This window comes from Phyllostomus hastatus, unplaced genomic scaffold (genome assembly GCF_019186645.2).
Source record: "Phyllostomus hastatus isolate PE091 unplaced genomic scaffold, TTU_PhHast_1.1 phas_scaffold_78, whole genome shotgun sequence".
Taxonomy (NCBI): domain Eukaryota; kingdom Metazoa; phylum Chordata; class Mammalia; order Chiroptera; family Phyllostomidae; genus Phyllostomus; species Phyllostomus hastatus.
The window spans coordinates 9,294,695-9,316,294 of NW_025334041.1; the positions used below are offsets into that span (position 1 = coordinate 9,294,695).

Consider the following 21,600-nt stretch of genomic DNA (forward strand, 5'->3'; position numbering starts at 1 on the left):
CGGCCACCATATTCTCCTCCGAATCCAGCCCTGGCATGAACCTCAGCGTCACTCCGGGCCCCTGCCTCCGAGAAGAGAGGCGCTGGGAGAGGAGGGGGCCCGGTGGCTTTTCGGGCTGGGCCGTGCCCTGGGCCAGGGTGCGAACCAGGGCAGGGGAAGAGGGGCCCCAGCCCGCGGGCAGCCTTGCTGGGCCCCAGCAGCTCCCTGAAGACATGCAGCTCCCTCCACAGCACCGGGGTGTGGAGCCTGCGCCTGCGTCTGACCGCCAGCTGGGGATTGCGTGAGAAGGGAAGGGGGCGCGTGAAGCCCGGGCTGGGGCGGTGGTGCGTGCGGGCCCAAGGGTTGCTCAACAGACTCAGCTGGAGTCCGGGCCAGGCTCTGCTCCCTCCCGTCCCCCCCCCCCCGCCCCATGCTCCCAGCCAGCCTCCTCCGTCAGCCTGCTCTGGGGTCACCGAAGCTGTTTCCAAATAGACCCACAGGCTCCGGCAGGCCCTCAGTGGAGGGACCCTCAGAGGAACTTGGCAGGAGCCCTCGCCTTGGGGTCCAGGAGCAGGGAGGAGGTGCCACGGAGGTGGGGTGGGAGGGTCAGAGTGCATCCTGGTCACTGCCTGCCTGTGACCAGAACCACCCTGCCTGTCACCCAGATTTGGACTCGAACCCAGCTCCGATGTGTGGGAGCTGCCCGAGCCTCAGTCTCCTCATCTGCGGAATGGACAGAACACGCCACTGGTGCAAGTCGAGTGCCTGGCACGGAGCCCGGCACGTGGTGAGCACGTGACACAGGGGTCCCTTTATCACCACTCAGTCAGTAAGGTCCCGTCTCTCTCTGCGTGCCCCCACCCCAGACTGGGCTTGGCCCCGGGCGGGGGGCAAGGGGGCTTCCGGGCTCCGCCTGACGGGAGGTGCGGGGCTGGCTGGGCTGGCGTAAGAAGCTAAGTAGGACACCAGAAGCCGGACGGCCACCACGAGACTGTTTCCCAAACTTAGATTTTGGCTCCGCCCACAGTGAGAAACACACTTTTTGTAATGATGCAGCAGTGACCAGCGTAGAGACATAGAGTGGAAATTAAAGTTTCATGAGCCCGCCCTTGACCTCCCTGGCTGGGGTGCGCCCTGCTTCCTGTTCTCTTCCATTTCATTAAAACTATTAAATGCTGGTCACAGCCCAAACACTAAAAAGATCAATGAGTTCCTGCGACGCAGTAGCGGCCCTGGGCCTGGAACTCCATCAGGCTCGTGGTCCGCCTGGCTCCAGCTGGTGGAGACCGTGACGCCCATGTGACTGTCCTGGGACCGGGAGAGAGGACCCAGGGGGCACACGCCTTCCTGAGCGGCTGCTGCAGACCCTCTCAAGGAGGGGGGCCCTTCTGCGGGGCAGAGGCACCCTGAGGGGGCTGGGGGTGAGGGGCAGTGTATTTAGGTGGAAGAGACCAGGTGGCCACTCGCCAGACGGCCTGCAGCGAGTTTCTGACCTAGGAAGGCCCCAGGGCCTCGGGACCAGAGAGAGGCGCTACAGCACGACGGTCAGCACAGAGCTCGTGCTGCCAGAATGCCGGGTCCAAACGCTGCCTCCACGATGCCCCGGCTCTGCAGCCCTTGGCAAACCTCATAACCTCCCTGTGCCTCGGTTTTCTTGTCTGTAAAATGGGATGGTGGGAAACTCCTCAAAGGATTCTCCAGGGGGGCAGACCTAGGACAGCCCCCAGCACCACAACTGTTTTCATTGCTCAGTCAAACGGAGGTGCTTGGTGGTTGGAGGCCCCCACCCCTCCGGGTGTGTGCCATTGTATGCCATGTGGGCCACTGGGACGAGCTGCCTCTCTCCACAGCGCCCCCACTGGTGAGCCAGGTTCTCCTGGAGACCTTGGGGGAGGGGGGGGCCACGTCCTGCCCAGAGAGCCCACCCCAGGCTGCATGGACAGGTGTCCCCACTGCTGCCCTCTGTGGAGGGCGCTCCCTGCCCCACGGTTCGACCCCGGAGTCAGGCAGCCCTGCATTGAAACCCAGCTCTGCTAGTCACACGCCTCACCACCCAACGCTCGCTGCCTGACCTCTGGGTCAGGCCCCCACCGCGCAGGGCCGCTCCGCACAGCGACCCCTGGACAGCCACACCTGGAATGAACCCGCACAGTGCCCGGCCCTTCCCAGGCTCACGACGAACACGAGAGGCTGTCGTCTTCTCTGTCCCCACCCCTGTCCTCCCCAGAAGCGCCCCCCTCTCAGCACAGCCCCCTCCTCCCGAGGCTCTTCCGGCGCGCTCGGCTCTGTCACCAGGTCTGTGGCAGCGCAGCAGCAGCAGCAGCAGCCTTAATTCCAGCTCTGTGCTGGGTAATTTCCCGTGATTACGGGCCCTGTCAGTGCGGCGAGCTCCGCAGCTGCTAGGGAGCCCGCGGGCCGCGGCAGGCCAGGGCTGGAGCCCGTGCACACACACGTGATGCACATGCACATGCCTACACACGCGAGGTCTCCCAAGACCGAGACCCAAGGGACTGCAACCCAGCCATGCACACCCTGATTCCTGCGGGAGGGAGCTGACACAGCATGTCTGCACACAGGACCTTCCCTCGACAGGAGGCAGGTCTGAACCAGGAGAGGACAGGGACAGGAAAGGCTTTCGGACCGGGACCCTCGCTGACACCCTCCTTGCAGAGCCCTCCCCCGCTCCCCTGCCTCCCCAAGGCAGGAGAGCTAGGAAAAGCGATGGCCCATCTTTTCTGCTTTGAGACCTCCTGAGGGCTCTGCGTGTGTGTGAAAATGTGGGTGTGTAAATGTGAGTGTGTGTGCATGGGGTGGGGGTGGGTGTATGAGCGGGTGGATGTGAGACAGGTCGGTCCGTCGACAACTATTCCTGAGACGTCTGTGAATGCTGACCTTGACCTTGGGGTCGGCTGGGGACCAGACTAGGGGAAGCCTGACAACAATAAACATGAACATGTACACTATGCAGTTGGTCTTCCTCATTTGCAGATTTCACGCCCGGGAACTGCCTCCCAGCTCACACTCGTCAGTGCCCCCCAGTCAGCCCTCACAGTGCCGTCGGTCACTCTCAGACACGCACAGGACCTGAGCGCCCGCGCCCTCGCTCCCTGCGGGGGTCACGCAGGGCGCCCTGCCTCTCCGTCCCAGCTCCCTGGCTGTGCACAAGTGCTTTTCACGGCCTGTGCAATGCCAGGCTTTTCTCATCTGAGGGCTTTTCGGGGCTGATGTTCCCGATTCCAAGGACCCCCGAGTGCAGTGCTGGTGTGCTGCGTGGTGTCCCTAAGCGCACGAAGGCTGCGATGTGCCTTCCGGAGAAAACACGCGTGCTAGACCAGCCCCATCCAGTCACGAAGGGCTGTCCGCCGTGAGTTCGCTGACAGTGAGTCAGCGCTTTGCTGGCGGCCCTGACTCACGATGGCTCGGCTCACGGCGGCTCCACTTTCCCGTGGTGTGAACGCACAGTGCGCTCAGCAGACAGGTGCTTCCAGCTGTGGGTTGTGGATGTTGATCTTTCCTGGGCTGGAGATGTGCAGCGGGACGCACGCTCCCGGGATGCGGGGCAGAGGCCGGAGCCAGAGCCCACGTCACGTGGGCCAGCCACCCGCACTCTGCCGGGTGCTGTGTTCTCAGCGTTTTTGGGTGTTGAGTTTTGGGTCTTCACATCTCATTGCGTCTACGCAAGGGGCCCAGCTGTGTCCCCTGCTCGTGGTGAGAAGAGGAGGAAGGCGAGGCCGCTCGAGGTGAAACTCGAGGTCCTGTAACCGTGGGCTCAGGGAAGTGTTCTGAGCACGTTCAAGGCAGGCGAGGCCGGGCTGCCGTGTTTGGTAGGGTGGGCGTGTTACGTGCATTTTGACATGACGCTATTGTCATCATACGGCGGGTCTATCCAGATACGCCATCGCATGTCAAGGAGCTCCCGGATACCGAATGAGGTGTCTACACACAGAAAGACCCAGAGGAATGTTGCGACCCCAGTCTTTCGGGAGCCCCACGCCGTGCTTCTCCCGGAAGCTATGGTTCCGTACGCGCTAACTCAGTGTCCACGGGGACTTTATAGAAAACATAACCACTGTGGTTAATGAGAATCGACTATAATTACTGCTGAGTGCCACCAAGAAAATAAAACAAGGAAGTGCAATGTGACAGCGAGTGGTGTCACTGGGCGGTCAGGGTGGGCCTCTCGGAGGCGGTGGCACTGGTGTGGACTGGGGCGGGGCTGTTAGGACAGCAGTCACGGGAAGCACCGGGGAAGGGTGCTCCGAGCGGCAGTTGTGCTGAAATGAGCACAGCCTGGCGGGGGGAGGGGAGGCAGGGGTGCCTGGGGACCATGAGGAGGGTGGAGCACAGTGGGTGCGGGGGAGGGTGGAAGAAGGTGAGGCTGGGGGTGGGCTGGTCCGGGCCACACAGGGCCCTGCTGGCTCTGGAAAGGAACCTCTGTTCTTCCTCCGAGTCACGGTGGAAGCGGGGAGCACCAGGAGGGCTTGGCTGGATCCCTGCCGTGTGGGCCACGCCTCGGAAGGACCAACGGGAGCCCCGTAAGAGGGGCGTCCCCGGAGCCCTGGAGCCGACACAGAGGCAGCGGTTCTGGGGCTCGGAACCCCCATGCGGAGACTCAGGCAGGAATCACTCCTGGGGCCAGGCAGGAGGTGCCGGGCAGACGGGAGTTCACAGAGCCGGGTCTTGCAGCAGGAATGCCCGGTGAGAGCGCCAGTGAGAGATGCCCGGACACCACCCCCACATTGCCGCCGGGGAGACAGCGGGGCCGGGAGCCGGGGCTCGGGTGCGGCACAGGCGTGGGAGTCTCCTGCCGCCCTGCGTGAAGATCCGTCTCCCCACCCCGGCCAGGGCCTCCGCCAGCCTCCCTCCCAGGGGGTTTCACTGGGCACTGCTGACCTGCCTGGCCCTGTCCTCTGGGCCACTCCCTGCGCTCCGACGACCAGAGCGGACCAGCGCGGACCAGCGCGAACCAGCGGGAGCCCCCTAGAAACCTCTGCGCACGCACGTAGTCTCGTCTGGAAAGACCTGACTCAGCCCAACAGGTCACGTGCTCCGTCAGCTGCTCCTCCACCACGAGTCTCCTTTCTTCGAATACTCTTCCTCCTCCTCTTAGGCCCAACACCCCCTCTCTGCACCTCTCTGACTCCCCGCCCCACAGTGGACCCCCAACAATTGAGCCCCGCTGGTCTGAGTCCCCCATCGCTGTTCTCAGCGCCCAGCACACTGCCCACCCCCACAGCAGGCTTAGGTCTCCGGATTTTCCCTTCCACTCCGTGAGATCCCGGGGCCCAGCCCTCGCCAGAGGGTGTGCGAGAGATCAGCAGACTGAGGCCAGGGCCAGGGGCAGAGTCAAGGTTCCTGCAGGGCCCAAGCTGAGGGCTGAGGCTGTGCTTGCTGAGGGCTCCAGTTGGGCCCACGTTCAGACTGAGGCTGGGGCTGCAGGAAGGGCTGGGGCTGTGGGCGGGCCTTGAGCTTGGCCTGGGGTCAAGGCCAGGACTGAGCTTCAGGTCTGCCTGTGTTGAGTCAGCTGGTGTGGGAGGTAAGTGTGTTCCCAGGACTGCTGGGCTGAGAGGTTGAGGGGGCCCTTCTGCCCGCCCCAGAGGCTGGCCCCAGGGCCGCTGGTCCCCCGCCTGACTCCAAAAGCCGATGGGTGCCCGGGAGGGGCACTGCCTGGCAGAGAGCTGCCCAGTGTGAGCCCAGCGCCGCTCTGTGCCAGCACCGTGCCTGGCTGAGCTGTGGGCCATGCCGGTGCCATGGTGATGCCACCACAGCCAGCCTTCCCCATCGGTAACCATGGGGATGCGTGCAGGGCTGTGGGTGCTTATGCAACACCTCGACACAGGGGGACAGCCTGCCCAGCAGCCCCATCCCCTCCGCCGGCCCACCTGCCCCGCTCCTGGGGACGGTCTGTCTGTAACTGGGGTTATGTCGTCCCACTGCCGTCCAGGACCCCCCTGCCCACCCCCCCACACACAATAATACCCTGTTTCTGAAAGGCACGTTTGGGTTAGAATGGTCCTACGGGTCTAGGGGGAAGACAGGGAGGAAAGAAAGAGCCGTGGCGGTGGGGATGGGCAGAGGGACCGAGGGGAGAGCTGTGACAGATGGAGAGCTGGCCATCTGCATGCCCGCGAAGAGCTCCAGCCACCTCCCGCCGGCCCCAGGAACCAGATGTCCAGCATCACGGACACAGGCCAGCTGCCCGATGGGCTCTTCTGTCACTTCTCACAGCTGGGAGCTTGGGCCCTCTGAAGAGAAGGAAAGAGACAAAAACAAAGAGAGAGATAGAGAGACAAGGGCTGAGAGACAGAGAGAGAGAGGGGGAGAGAGAGAGAAACGGAGAGACACAGAGACAGAGATACTGAGAGAGAGAGAGAAAGAGAGAGGAACAACAGGGAGAGACGCAGAACAGGGAGGGCGGCAGGAGAGAAATGCCTGCACACAGACTCACGCGGGAGAGAACAGACTGCCAAAAAAAAAAAGGCCCAAACCTCCACGGTGGTGGCCTTTTGCTGGCTTCCAGAGCCTGGCCCGACCTCTGAAGGCCACCAGTTCCTGGTGGTCCCACGACCACTTCCCACCCTCTTCGTCCTTGTCAAGAACCCCCGCTTCCACCCACAGACAGGCCAGCCGAGGGGAGGGTGTGAGTCAGGCCCCGGGGGCTGACCGCTGGCCCCTGCCTGCTGGGTTCAGCAGAAGCACAATGCACTCAGGGACCTGAGGGAGCTCACCTGTCCCTGGGAGCGCAGCCAGGAGGAGCACAGCCAGGAGGAGCGCCTGCCCCACGCCAGGACACCGCTGAGACAAATTGCCCCGTCTACTGCTTGGGTCACAGACACACAGCTGTTCACCCCAGGACGGACAGTGAGGACGGAACACCAGACACGCCACGTGGGGGCCGGAAAAGCCAAACTCTTTCACTGCTGTGCTAGCCAGAACCTCAGTCCCACCTGGCGCTGACCGCCTCCTGCCGCTCTCTCCCACGCCCTGAGCCTCTCGAGGAGGAACCTTCGGAGCAGGTGGCAGCTGTGCTTCCAGGCTCTAGCACCTACTTAGCAGACACTTACCAAGTGAAAGGACGCGTGGCCCAGTAGGGCCCAGAGCCCTCACAGGAACGCCCACGGACATCCTGGGGGAGGGCAGTGGCCGGACGCTAGACTCACCGTCCTGTCCTGTCCTCTCCTTCCTAAGAGTCTTGCTCCTCAAGCTGAGGTCAGCCACACTGTCTCTGCCTGGCCAGCAGGTGCTAATGCTTGGCCTGGTGAGGTTCTAGGGGGTCTATATAACCAGCCTGCGTCCCCTCCTCCAGGAAGCCTTCCCTGACTGCTCGTGGCCTCACCCACACCCTGTCCTTTGAGCTTCCACTACCCAGGCAGTCAGAGCCCCACACACCTGTTCTATGCACATCCAGATTGCGGCTCCTCCCTGGGGACCTCCCGAACGTTTCTCGGGGCTCTCCAGGGATGGGAAATGGGCCCCTCACTGTTAGTCTTGTCTCCTCCTCCCCACCATGTAGAGGAACACACACAGGCTGGCCACAACAGGAGGGAAGTCTCTTCTTTCCCTTTAGTGAATTCCTTTCAGGACCTGAGTGAGGCTGGCGGGGAGGTGCTGCAGTGGATGATGGGAAATCCTGCCTTCCCCATAAAAACCAGGGGCCAGGTTCAGAGGGGTGGGGGGTGGGGGGGCCTGCTTCTGCTCTGAACCCTGCCCAGGGACTCCCATGGGCCCCAGGTCTCCTGTCTCTTCAGCTCTCGTTCTTCTTATCAGCCTCTTCCTCCCCAAGACTGGGGTCTGGGTGTCCCATTTCTCTTCTCTTCCAGGAGCTTCCGGCCCCCCTGTCCTGGCCCACTGTGACCCAGGCCCCGCTCTGGTAGCCTTGCCTCTGGCTGTGGTGCTGGGGCCTCATCCAGGGAGCAGTACGCCCTGCCGGGGTCCTTGGCTGCAGTTACTCTGCCACCTGGTGGCGACGTTGAGTATTGCTCATCTCAGCTCCCCGTGGCCTGCAAACTAACGTCCCAGCTAGAGGTCTCTGAAGTCACCTGGCGACTGACTCCATGCTGCTGCAGATGGCGGTGCTGATGCCTGAGGAGGGTGGGGTTTGCCAGCCAGGGGTCAGCCCAGGGACCCTCCCTGTAGCCTCAGTCCTGGGATCCCCGCGGCAGAAGAAACCAGAGAAGTGCAGGGATGTGAGGCTCCAGGCGAATTGGAAGGAAGAAAGAAGCCGGCTCCCAGCCGTAGATGACGCCGCTAGGGAAGGGGCGGACAGGTCACACAGGGGACTCCCACTGCTGCCACCACCGTGAACTCACTTCTGGCACCACTGCCGACTGCCCACTGCCACTCACCCCTGCTGACTGCTAACACTGACCACTAACTGCCCACTGCCACTCACCCCTGTGACTGCTAACACTGACCACTAACTGCCCACTGCCACTCACCCCTGCTGACGGCTAACACCACTGCTAACTGCCCACTGACACTCAGCCCTGCTGACTGCTAACACTGACCACTAACTGCCCAACAGGAATTCGCCAACAGGAATTAAAAGACTTACTATATGCATGCCAATGGCTCAGAATTTCTAGGCTAAGAGTTTATTCTGAAGTTTTTAACTGTTTGAAACGTACACGAAGAATCGTACGCAGGAAAGGTTACGCCACTATTCATCTAAAACTTGGGAGCCTGTCCAGTCCACCGACGGACTGGGTGAACAGTCACCGGCTGGGTGAGGAGTGTTGTTACACGGACTCACAAACTGTGCAGCGGAACCAGGGGTTTGCGAGGGCTCCGCACCAGCTTACTCTCCCCAGCAGCGATTTCCCTGGCGTGTAATCCACACGCCACAGACCTCCCCGTGGAAGGTGGGCAACTCGGTGGGTTCTGGTACATTCGCAGAGTGTGCAGCCAGCACGCGACTCAATGTTAGAGCGCCTCATCCCCCGTGAAAGGAACCCCGTCCCCACCGGCAGTCAGTCCTGTTCCCCCCCCCGCCCCAGCCCCTGGAAACGTCCACATACTGTCTCTCTCCACAGATTTGCCAGTTCCGGGCCTTCCACGCAACAGGAACCACACAACATACGGCCCTTGTGACCAGCTTCTCTCACTCAGCACAGTGCTTTCGGGGTGCGTCTGTGGTGTATCCGTATTTCCTTCTCTTTTATTAGAGAATACTGTTCGATTGTATGGCTCCATCTTGTTTTGTTTATCCATGCGCCGATGGGTGGACATCGGCGATTAGGAGGAGCACCGCTGTGAACATCCATGTGCAGTGCCTGTGCACACACGCGTTTCCAACTCTCTCGCCTGCGAGCCTGGGAGTGGATCTGCCAGGTCACGTGGCCACTCAGGGTCGGGCTGTTTGAGGAACTACCGGACTTTTTGCCAAGGCAACTGCACCATCGGAAACTCCCACCAGCGATGTGTGAAAGTCCCGATTTCTCTATGTCCCCGTCAACACTTGTCTCTGTCCATTTTCTTCACTGTAGCCACCCTGGTGGGTGTGAAACCACATCTCGTCGTGGTGCAGATTCGAGTTTTCCCAGTGACTGGTGATGGCGGCCCCTCTTCACGGGCTCTTTGGCCATGTTCACGTTGTGCGTGCTCATTTTAAGCATAGGAAACAAAATACAAACGTACAAACATAATATGATCTCAAGATGTTTCCAAAATGCAGAGGCAAAGATTTTCAGAAAACATACAAAAATATCAGTGGTGATTATCTTTGGGGAATGAGGTTGCAGCTGATTTTTATTTTTATTTTTATTTTTTAGACTGCTTCTCCGTCTCCCAAATGCCCTGCGATGAGTATGAATCCATGTCCCGATGTGACCAGAGGCAGGAACGCACGACAGGGCTTCTAGACAGGGTTTGCATCCTGACGTCTGTGGGACCAGGGAGGCATTGGGCAGGGGGGCAGCCCAGCCAATATGGTGGCTCCCGTTTTCGTGTGGCCCGCAGACAGGGGGGAGGGTGTGTCCGTCGGAGGAGGAGGGGCCGCAGGGAAGGCTTCCTGGAGGCCAGCGAACGGGGCTGGGCCTGCGGGACAGATGTGCTTTGGGTGCCCCCAGAAAGGGAGAGATGTCACTCCGACCTGCAGCACCCCTTGTGTGCCTGTCCTCTGTCCCAAAATCTCCATCCACCCTGTCTGTCAACAAACACGTCACCGGGGACGGTGGTGCCCAGTCTCAACGTCCTCCCTGGGCAAGGAACGGGGTAGGGGAGGGATGGACGGTGACACTGTGTTACATCAGGGACGCCTTCAGGCTGGGGGGACAAGGAGGCACATTATGGAGAGGACATGAGAGAAAGACCTAGAATGGAGGAACCCCCACCCTAGAGAAAAATACGCAGAGGAACCCAAGCCATTCCCAGAAGAACGAACCCAAAGGGCTAACAGGCACCGGAGCAATGCTCACTCACGAGTCATCAGAGAAATGCAAATGCAAACAACCGAGGAGGCAGGAGGCGCCACTCGCTCCCATCTGACTTGCAGACACTGAGAAGCTGGGGAAGCCGCATGCTGGCGGGGCTGCTGGTGGGCGTGCAGACTCTGCAGCCACCCTGCCACCCAATCTGCCACTGCTGTCACGTTAAGAAGAGCCATAGCTGATGGCCGGGCACTCCTACTCACGGGTCCACGAGGGGGCCGGCATGTAAGCCTTCCCCAGGAGGGAGGGGGAGACAGGGCAGGTCCCATGGGCGGTGACACCACGTGGCACTATACAGCTGTCAAAACGAGGGACCAGGTGAGCACCCGGCACCTGGGGCATCTCTTAAAACCTGGTGCAGAACGCTGCACGGTTCACAAGAATACAAGAGACATGAACATTCCCACTGGAACGCGTGCCTGTGGGAGGAGGAGACTGGAGTGGAGTGGAAACAAGAGAATCCGTTTCAGAGGTCAGTTATACAAGGACACCCCGGCACAGACACACCGTGGTGATGTCATGGGAACGGAGGACCCATACGCCCCGCGCACCAGAGATCGGGTCCCAGGCCGTGGAGCGCCCCCACTGGACGGCACAGGTACTCACGCACACGGCCGTCTATCCTCTACCCGTTTATTGGCTGCTCCGGGGACACATGAGAAGAACGGAGACAGAGGAGCCAGGGGGACAGAATTAGACACCCAGGGGCCCAGGGAAAAGAGGCAGGTCCCGGAGGGGAAGGAGGGCCGCCCTGCCCAGGGCTGGGCAGCAGCGGGGGTGGGGGTGCGGACCGAGGGCTCTCAGGGCGGTTGGCCCCTCTCCTCTGGAACGTGGCGGGCCCGCTGTGGCTGCCCAAGGTCAGGTGTGGACTCCAGGTGCACGGGGTGGCCAGCCTAGCACACAGACGTTGGCACCTTAGTCCCTGAGCGGAAAGGCATTGTCCACCTGGCGTGGGCCCTCCGGGCTGGCAGCAGCTCGGGGTTATGGCCATGCCATCTCCGTGAGATCTCCGCCCTCACCTGTGGGGGCAAGGGGAGGATGTTAGAACAGCCCTGCCGCCTCTCCTTCACTCAACCCCAGGGGGGCCAAGTGCGGGAGAGGCCGTGCAGGAGAAACCCAGATGGGGCTGCTGGGGCAGGGGAGGCCACGGCCACAGCCACAGCCACAGCCACGGCCAAGCCCCGCCTCTGACCGGCGCTACTTTCTCCTTCCTCCGCAGGTGTCTGGCCGTGCCACTTAGCTCGTCCCTGTCCCCTGAGCACCGTCGGTGTCTGGACCCAGACAAGGACAGCGATGGGTGCTTCTGGAAGTTCTGGCCAGATAACTACTCTGTCCTCCCGAATGGCTTAGACTGTCCCCGCTCTGGGGTTCAGGCTGGCCGCTGCCCACTGCACTGACCTGCGGCCCCTGGGGAACCTGTCCAGGGGGCAGGACCTGAAGGGAGGGAGGGCGTCACGCTCTGTCTGGGGACTGGTGGTTGCGGAGATGAGGGAAACGGGAAGAAGAGTAGCCTGGGAGGGGCAGGGGAAACGTCCGTATCTTCTCCAAGGAAGGGCCTGTGGGGGCAGAGGGAGCGGGAGGCTGCGGCGGAGGACAAAAGAGACACAGATTTCTGTCCGACGTCAAGGTGAGCTGTCTGACAACAGAAGGAACTATTCATAGGTACTAAGCTCTCCATCACCAGAAGTATGTAACAACGCTCTGGTCCCTGACACTGCTTCCCGGTACAGAGTCCTGTACAACTAGGTGGGATCCCCTTTCCCGGGCCCCACCTGCCTCAGCCAAGGCTGTTCCTTGACTCCCCTGCACCCCCAGGGCCCGGCAGCCACTGCACTCAGACACTGCAGTCCAGAGTCTGCGGTGGGGGCAGAGAGGGTCAGAGGAGAGGGAGCCGGTCGGACACAGAGGCGGCAGGGGAGGGGAGAGCAGCGCCCCACAGCTGGGGGACAGTCACGCACCCAGGTCTCCCCCAGAACACAGGGCCCGCAGCAATCTCGTGGCCACTAGAGGGCGCCCATGGCTCTGTTTGCGCCCACAGCCCAGGGCCCAGCTGTCTGGGGCACTGAGTTCCATTCTCCTACCTCTCCCCACAAAGTAAACCTGTCCTAAGAAAAATAATGCCAGGTGTCTTCTGGTTGGGATGCTCGAATTAGCTCCTCTCTGCATGCAAGCTGTCCATGTTTAAGCACATCGACACCATCTCGTCCATCTGTTCTGTGTATGTCCTCCTCTGCCCGGCTGTTCTTTCGGCGTGTCTGCCTCTTCCAGGCTCTCTCTCTGTCTTTCTCTCTCTCTCTCCTGCTCACTCACTCCTGGAGCTGGCTTATTCCCTCCCCCACTCTCCCTTTTGCTCCGTTTTAGGAACACAGAGCCCACCCCGATCTGCCTTCTGAGATTCAAAGGCCTTCTCCACCCCCTTGCTGAATGGAGAGTAATCTTGGCTCAGCCCAGAGGAAGGATGGGTAAAAGATGTTTACAGAAGACATTCAGGTTCAGCTTGATCCAGAAGCTCAGGACAGACTCCTATGAAGGGTCGCAGGAGTCAAGGTTTGAGCTGAGCTGGGGTTTACAGGGTCTGAGCAGGAGGCAAGGGGCCTTGGGCACTAGTGGGAGGTTCGGCTCGGTGGGCAAGGACGGCCCAGAGAGCCACATACCTCTTGGTTGAGGAAGCAGTACAGGACGGCAACAATGAAGCCCTGTGAAGCCGAAGAGAAAGGACCCCATCAGGATACCTTGGCCTGTTCTCAAGGTGTTTGTGGTCTTTCTACTACCTTTTCCCCCGCCCACCCTCTGGGCTGTGGCTTTGAGCAAAAGAGATGGTAGACACATCACTTACTATGTGCCAGGCCATTGACTCATGGAATCGTCATAGCAAGCTGGCCAAGTCTGTACTGCTGGACCTATTTCTCCAGTTTTCTTAATCTGTGCATCCCTCAGTACTGTGCACAGAGCCCGGCATGTGATGGGTGCTGAGTAACTGCTGAACAGATCAGATGGATGCATGGATGGAGGGGTAGGTGCACAGAAAGGTAGATGGACAGATGGATGGAGGGGTAGATGCACAGAAAGATGGATGGATGGAGGGAGGGAGGGGTAGGTGGATAGAAAGGTGGATGGAGGGTAGGTGCACAGAAAGGTGGATGGGTGGATGGAGGGAGGGGTAGGTGGATAGAAAGGTGGATGGAAATGTGGATGGATGCATGGATGGAGGGTAGGTGCACAGAAAGGTGGATGGACGGATGGATGGATGGGCAGGTGCATAGAAAGATGGATGGAAAGGTGGATGGATGCATGGATGGATGGATGCATGCATGCATAGAAAGGTGGATGGATAGATGGATGGAGGGTAGGTGCACAGAAAGGTGGATGGGTGGATGGAGGGAGGGGTAGGTGGATGGACGGATGGAGAGAGGGGTAGGTGCACAGAAAGGTGGGTGTGCGGACAGATAGGGAGGTGGATGAGTACACAGGTACAGGGTAGCTGAACGAGCAGGGAGATGGACGGATGGAAAATGGACACATAGTTGAATGAATAGACGAGCGACTAGAAGGCAGAATGACCAGCCTAGCGGCCCTCACCCTGACGTGAAGCCCATCAAGCCGGTGGGCAGCAGCCCCTTCCTCCGGCCCCAGGCCTCAGAGGGCAGCAGTGCCTGGGGGCGGGGGGCCCTCACCTGAAAGGAGCCCAGCCCCAGCTCCAGCGGGAGGCGGATGCCCAGGCCAGCACTGTCGGGCAGGAAGTTGAAGATGATGTAGTGAACTCCGAACAGCGGGATGAGGAGGAGCGTCGACTTGGAGAGACGCCTGCAGGACGGGAGGAGCTTCAGGCTCCCACGCCTAGAATTCCCAATGCCCGCCTGCCCCCTGCCTACTCTCACTTCCCACCTGCTCTGCGGGTCAGCTCTTCACCCCGGGGGGGGGGCCTCCGTCCTCCCCACACACGCCCGGGGCTTCCTGACTTCGGGCCCCTGGATCCTGCTCATCTCTGGGCAAAACGCTGCTGTCTCAGTTTACTCCAGTCCAAGTCTATGCATCTTTCAAGGTCTAGTTCAAAGTCTTCCTCCAGTAAGTCTTCCCTGACCACACCCCATCCCCGCTCCCCATCTAGAAAGGACCGCCTTCCGCAGGCTCTCACAGAAATTGAGCCCAGCACCCACCAGCCTATTTGGCCCAGAACCCAGGTGTTTGGAGCCTCCGTCCTTCCCATCCCACGGTCTCCGGGAAGGCAGGGACCAGAGCTATTCTGTCCCTGGGAACACGGGGAGGAGCTTGGGCGGGACCGGGAAGGCCCGGACGTGAATAAAACAGAACCACACTGACTCCTTCCAGGTGCATCCCAGAACCCCCCCCAAACGTGCGTGCACGTTACCAGTACTGAGACTGGGCGTGGAGGCCACCCTGAGCTGGCCCCAGCTTCCTCAGCAGGATGCGGATAATGTTGAGGAAAAGCCCAAAGTTCACCTGGAAATAGAGGTGCAGGAAGGGGGAAGGCGAGAAGTCAGGGGGTGGCCCTGGAGGCCTGACATGGGGTCCCTTTGGAACTAGAAACCCCGAGTCTTTGAGACACAGGGCTGTGCAGGGGATGGATGCCCAGGCCATTGCCCTGGAACGTGTAGGCTGGAGACCGGGGGGTCCTACGTGGCTTCTCTGGCATGGAGCAGGTGGCCTTCCCTTGGCACAGCTGCTAAACGGGGGACATGGGCACATCCACCAAGGCCGTGCAAACCACCCCCGACCACCCTGTGTGCTGGTGGGAGCAGGCGGTGGGCTCTGGCGGCAGCAGCACCGCCCGCCCCTCCCTCGCCTGCCCAGCCTCTCACTGCAGTGGTGGCCAAGCTGCGACCAGGTGGGTCCGGACTCTGAGCTGGAAGGGGCCTGAGCCCCAAACGAGACCACGCCCCGGTTTTACCCACGGGCTGAGGTCCAGAGAGGGCCTCACAGCCTGGAGCCGCGTTTCCTACTATGCACAGCCCCTTGGTGGACCCAGGGAGGTTGGCTGAATAAAGCAGAGGACACGGGCCCCAGGGGCTGACCCCAACAGACAGGACGATGGGCCCTTTGATGATCCACCAGTAGGGGGAGCTGCTGTCCAGGTCCCAGCACCTGAGGGGAGGACGGGCCAGGGCTGAGGCTGGGGCCCCTTTCCATGGGAACCCTGTGCACCTCCCTCCTCCCTGCTGTCTGCCCACCGGGGTCCTGGCTCCTGTCCCTGGCACCCGAGCCTCCCAGCCTCCCCCACCTGCCAGGCAGCCTATCTTGTCTCTCAGAGAGTCGGGCCCCTTTTAGAAGGGCGTCCAATCCACTGTGGGCTCATCCTTCCCTCCACCTGGATGGATCAACTTCTGGAAAATCAGCCTACTCGCTTCCTTCTTGCTGGGTTCCAGGAGGCCCCCACTTACACCCGCCACGCCCCATCCTCACCCCACCCCCATCCCCACCTCTCCCGGAGCCCCGAAGTCCTAAGAATCCAAGGCCCCTTCCCACCCAGACTCTGGTGTGCGCTGTCCACGGACTGCCTCCCCATCTGCCACCCTGGCCCCAGCCCGGGAGCTCCTGATGGCAGGACTGGGGCTTCTCCTCCTCTCCCAGCGTGGAGGAGGGCCACGCCGCCTGACTGTGCCGCCCACAGTCAGGACAGCCCTGGGGCCTCAGGACAGGGTGATGAGGATGTCACCCAGACTCACCCAACATCCTCGAAGGCCAACTTGCAACCCACCCATGAGCCAGTGAAGAGCAGGGGGATCCCTGTGGGGCGCAGAGGGGACCCAGGGGAGGGGTCGACATCCTTGGCTCGGAGACCTGCCCCCACCTCCCGCCGCCCCTGCCCACCACACGGGGCACGGCGAAGGCAGGACCAGGCGACAGCCCACAGGCCCCTCCTCCGGCCCTCACTGCAGGGCCACCGACGACACCTCCCCTCACTGAGCAGAGGGGGCCACCCGGGGCATGCCCGGTCCTGCCCTCGGGACTCACCCCAGGCGGCGAGGACCAGCCGTCGGAAGGCCGTCCTGGTGCCAGGCGACGTGGAGGCCAAGAGGCAGGTCAGGTAGACGGCTTCCGCCGACAGCCAGCTGAAGTTGGTCATGGTGGCAAAATGGGAGGCAACCACAGAGACCTTGCACAGAACCTGCGGGCCGGGGACGGGGTGCCTCAGAGCCGGGGCACCCGTCGGAGCCCACCCACGTCTCACGTCCCCACCAGGGCCCGTCCACCTTGGCTGCAGTGATGTGACGCGGTGGTGAAGAGCCCAGGTGTGGTGGGACCGACGGCCCGGGTTCAAACCCACCGTGTGTTAGAGGGTCCACCTCCTCCCCAAGCCCACGCCCGAGCTTCTCGTCTGTACGAGGAAAGCTTTCTGCACCTAGCCACGCCCTCACCGTGAGGACCGAGTGGACACTCTGTGTGCGGTGGCCGCCCTCTCCGCCCTCACCCCACGCTTCCCGAGCTCGCGCCAGCCCCCGGAGCTGGGGACAGGGAGCGCCAGCTACTCACGCTCGGCTCCGCCCACAAACACGCACCCCCCTTCCTTCACTCATCTGTCGGGGTGAGCAGCCCCAGCTCTGGGCTCAGCCGGCCTGGCGGGGCCCCAGCCCCACCACTAAGCAGCCGCGGGACATTGCCACGTGTCCCTCGTCTACCAGCGGGACCAAGACGGAAACATATGCAGGAAAGAAAAGGTGATGACGTCGCATATGCAAGGCGGTTAGCGTAGCGCCTGGCACCTAAGGGCTCGATAGACCTTCTCCTTGTCATTGTTCATTAATTAATTAATTCAGGTCACTGGCTGGTTTGCGCATCTGCGCATCTGCTCACCTCCAGCGCCGTTTTAGAGCGCCTTCTGAGGGCGGGGCCTCCGCGCTCCGCCGGCTTCTTTCACTTTCCGGCTCCTCGCCCCCTCCCTTCTCCCCTCCCCCACGAGGACTTCCGTCTCCCTGGCACACGCCCCAGGTTCTCTGTGTGTGAGTCCGTTCACCCTGGCCCCTCCATTTCACTGTCCTCCCTCCTGTCCCCCATCACTGCTGCCCACCCAGCCCCCAAGCTGCCTCTTCCAGGAAGTCCTCCCTTGTTCCCTCCCAGCACCCGGCTCCCTTCACCCGGTTCTGCCTTGACCCTACAGGAGGCCTTTCGTCCCCAAGGGGTGACTGTGGTCTAGGCTAGAACAGGGGGCGGGGGGAGTGCGGGTAAGGAGTGCCAAGTGGAATAGGGGGGACGCCCTGATTGGCACCAGGGGCCAGCAAACGGCCTGACCCCGGAGAGGGGCAGGAGAGCAGGGGGCAACGTCCCGTCCTGGAACTGGCAATGCCGGAGCCCAGGTTCACTAACAGGGCTGGGCAGGCTCTGGCAGACGCGTCCAGGTCTCTGACCCAGCCTCCCGCCCCGCCCCGCCACCCCCACACCCCGGCGCCCCCAGCCCTGGCTGTTACAGTGGACAAGCCGCAGTGGTCCACGTTCTCGCCGTGGAAGAGGGCGGCGTCCATCAGGAACACAGCTCCCGCCTTGAGGATGAAGGTGGCGAACAGCTGGACGTGGATGTAGTTCCGGGGGCAGTGGAGCCTCCTGCGGGGGCGGGGAGGGGCGAGGAACGGGGGGCACAGTGGGAGGAGGCAGAGGGGGTTCTGAGAAGAGGGTAGCGGGGTGGGCTTTGAACACACAGAGGAGAAAGGAGGTCAGCATTCCAAGCTGCACGCGAGCGCAGGCTTGGGGGTGGGAGTGAGGCCCAGGAGGGGTCCCCCCGCGGGGAAGAGCAAGGGGCAGCTCCGACAGGGCGACAGGGCGACAGGGCCGCGGCGCCTGGACCTGGGAACCTCTGGGATCCCCGGGCGAGGAGCCGGGCTCGGTGCCGCGCGCAACGAACGGCGAGAGAGCGGAGGCTCCTGGGCCGGCGACGCGGAGGGCGAACCTGAGAGTGACCAGGATGGCGATGGCCACCACGAGGGACGCACTCGAGACGCCGTGTCCTACGGTGTAGATGACCTTCATTGTGAAGAAGTACGATATCTGGGGAGCGTGGAGACGGGGCAGTCTCAGAAACCCTGCCTCTGGGGGGCGGGTGGGGGGGCTTGACCACCTGGCAGGTGCAGCTCTCCGTTCTCCCCCAAACTCCCCACTGGGGGCCGCGGGCGTCCGTGGGGACCCCAGCAGGCTCCCTCCGTGAACGGACGTGTCTGTGTTTAGCCTGCCCTCTGCCTGACCCGCTGCTGGTGACAGAGGAGGTGGTGGTGGGGACGCACGCTCACGCCCACTGGGGCTCTGGGGCTGGGAGAGGCGGCAGCGGCAGGAACCCCACGTCCCCGGGGAGCAACAGAAGCCCAGGCGGAAATCGGGCTTGTTTATTGGCATCCAGCTTGCTCGTCGGCTTGGAAACACGGTGTCCCCAGATAAAGGAGACAGCCAGCTGCAGCCATCCGGAAAAGCTCGTGCTCTGACCAAGTGTGTGGGTTGGTCAGAGCCCACCAGCCCGGACCCCGGGACGGAGGCAGGGGTGCGGGCCAGGGAGGGGAGCCAGGGCCCAGCTCCCCTGAGGGAGGCGGGCCGTCGCTGGCCCTCTCTGCCTCTGTCTTTTCACCTGAAACACAGTCGGACTCAGGCTTCACCTCACAGGGGGAAGAGCAAAGAGGTGTGGGGTTGTGCACCTGGAAGCACCTCAACAAGTGACCTGGAGGCGGGGCGTGCCAGCTCTAGGCAGGGCCCCTGCAACCACTGGTGGAGTTTCCCTCGCCTGCCCACCCCACAGCCAAGCACACTGCTCCACGGGCTGAGGACGAGCCGGGCAAGGAGCCTGCGTGTCCATGGAATCACCGACGACTGCCCTGGAGGCCTGGGCACAGATGCCACATGCCAGGGAGATGGTGGCCAGCACGACCCTCCGGCCCTCCTAGCACAAGCCCCCTCCCCTTCCAGACACTGCCACCTTCTGGGCATCTGCTGTAATGGACACTCCAACCCGTGGGCTGTAATGGAACTGGCAGCCCCTACACACAGGCAGACCAGCCGCCCCCGGCCCCCAACATGCACGGTGAGCCTTCCTGCACGTGGCCTCGTACCTCTTCTTCGGTCGGCGGCTCCAGGGGCACGGGGCAGGCCACGAGATACGGAGGGAAGGGCTCGGACCAGCCTGCGGTGGTACAGTTCCGCCTCACCGCCCCTGGGAGGCCGGCGGGGGTGGGGAAGCAGAGATCTGGTCACAGGGATGCCTCCCCTGTCCCCGGGAGGGGCTGGAGAGCCATGTCCGTGGAGTGACCCTGGCAGGCTGCACAGACGGCCCCCTCTAGGCGTCAGAGGCCAGGGGCGGGGGGGCCTTCTCTCCAGAGGCCGGGGTTCCGGGCCCTGCCTGGGACACACTCTGGGGTCATCATCTCTGGCCTCTGTTAGCCTGAGAGGGTCACTCCCCCAAGCGGCAGAGAGGTGAGGTGGGCCCCCAGGGCCCTGAGGGCCGGGATGGGGGAGAAAGGAGGCTGCCGTGCTCCTGGAGGAGCTGTCCACCCCTGATACCCAGGCCAGGGAGGGGAGGCAGAGCGGGGCGGGGGGCCCTCCCCACCACCCCCCCACTAGGCAGCTCGTGGCATCGTGCAGCAGACAGGCTCTGCCCACTGCACCGCACAGCCAACCCTCCAGCAACATCCAGAGAAGGTCACGTCCATTCCCTGCTTACTAAACCTGACCCCCTGTGAGGTCACAGGTCAGGAAGCTAAGGGTCAGGGAGGTGAACCGACTTGCCCGAGGTCACACCGAAAGAGAGGAAGTTGTTCAAATCCAGGTCTCACACCAGGGATGTCTCTGCCGCGTTCCCACACCACCAGGTGAAAACACTCCCCCTCCCCCACAGACCCCCGCCCCCGCCCCGCGGCCCCCGCCGACAGGACCCTCACCTGGCTCTGTGCTGTCGTGAGAGAAGAAGTCCGGGCAGGGGAGAGTCACCCACTCGCCAGGGCCCGCCTCCGGCCAGCACAGCAGCCCGTCCCAGGTCGAGGGGCAGCCTAGACGGGCGGGCGGAAGCAGCGAGGGTTCAGCCCCGGGGGCCACTCCGTCCCACATCCTGGGGCGGGGGGGGGGGTGCTGGGGGAGATGACGGGGTCCGAGAAGCCATCCCCTGCCTCCTGCGCCCCCCTACCCAGGGTGGCGTCCAGGGTGGCATTGCTCATCCCCTCTGCTGCTTGCAGACACGCACTCTCGTCCTCCCTCAGCTGGCTGATGAGGTCACACGCTGGGGACACAAGGCCCAGTGCCTGCAGGAAAGGGTTAACGGGATGGGCCAAGCCGTGTGGATGCTCCTTCTGGCAAGGGGAGGGGAGGGGAAGGGAGGGGAGGGGAGGGGAGGGGATGGTAGGGAAGGGAAAGGGAGGGAATGGTAGGGAAGGGGATGGGAGGGGAGGGGATGGTAGGGGAGGGGAGGGGAGGGGATGGTAGGGGAGCGGAGGGAATGGCCATGGGTATCAGAAGTTCTCCAAGCCACGGTGCCACCTGCTTCGTGGCGAGAGACTCCAACACCGAGGATGGGCCGTGGGGACCCCACTGGGCTCCAGCTGAACCCCACCCCAGCCCTGTGGCTCCCAGACGTGGAGCCCAGCCACAGGCAGGAGGGTCTGAGCTGGCTACTCACGACGGGTAGCGGACTCAGCAAGCAGAGGACGCAAGCACCCCACGCCCTGAAGTCCATGGCAGGGGCTCAGCGGGGTCCTGCAGTCAGCCTGGCGGAGCCCTGGCCCTCTTCCCTCCCCTTCCCTGGGGGCTGACTGCATAGGCAGGAGCCAACCAAGGGGACGGAACCAGCTGAATATTCACCAGGACTGCAGGACACCGTGCCCAGCTGTGCCCTGGAGTGGGACTGCGTGTCCCCAGCTGGGAGGGGCTGAGCCCTTCCACCCCCTTCCACCCCCGTCCACTCTGTGTGTCAATTTGTGTACCTGTCCTGATAGCAAGCGTCCAGGATGGTGACAGCCACAGGACACTTCTTGCCCCAGGAGGTCCACATTCTGTACCATTCTGCTGGCCCATTCTGGAAAGAGCCTTCCCACCCCCTCCCCCGAACCGTCCCCCTACCCGTGAAGGGGGGTCAGAGAAGCAGCCAGACACAGGGGCTGCCCTCAGAGCCGTGAGCTCCCAGTGTGGCTGGTGGTCCCAGCCTCATCCCAGGGCTGGAGGGTGGGCTCAGGGCTGTGGGGACACAGCAGCGGGGGTTGGGGGAGGGTGTCAG

At 62.5% G+C, this 21,600-nt stretch overlaps 1 protein-coding gene across 1 annotated transcript; it reads right to left on the bottom strand.

Moving 5' to 3' along the window:
* Positions 1–11,299: 11,299 nt before the first annotated feature.
* On the bottom strand, positions 11,300–21,063 carry GHRHR (growth hormone releasing hormone receptor). The gene is made up of 13 exons (XM_045828438.1): positions 21,007–21,063; positions 20,518–20,632; positions 20,276–20,383; positions 19,451–19,551; positions 18,307–18,404; positions 17,831–17,963; positions 16,380–16,533; positions 16,091–16,151; positions 15,440–15,509; positions 14,776–14,867; positions 14,081–14,210; positions 13,061–13,102; positions 11,300–11,425 (listed from the first exon to the last, which is right to left on the bottom strand). Exons 1-13 carry the CDS (start codon positions 21,061–21,063, stop codon positions 11,300–11,302), a joined length of 1,287 nt encoding a protein of 428 aa, XP_045684394.1.
* Positions 21,064–21,600: the final 537 nt, after the last annotated feature.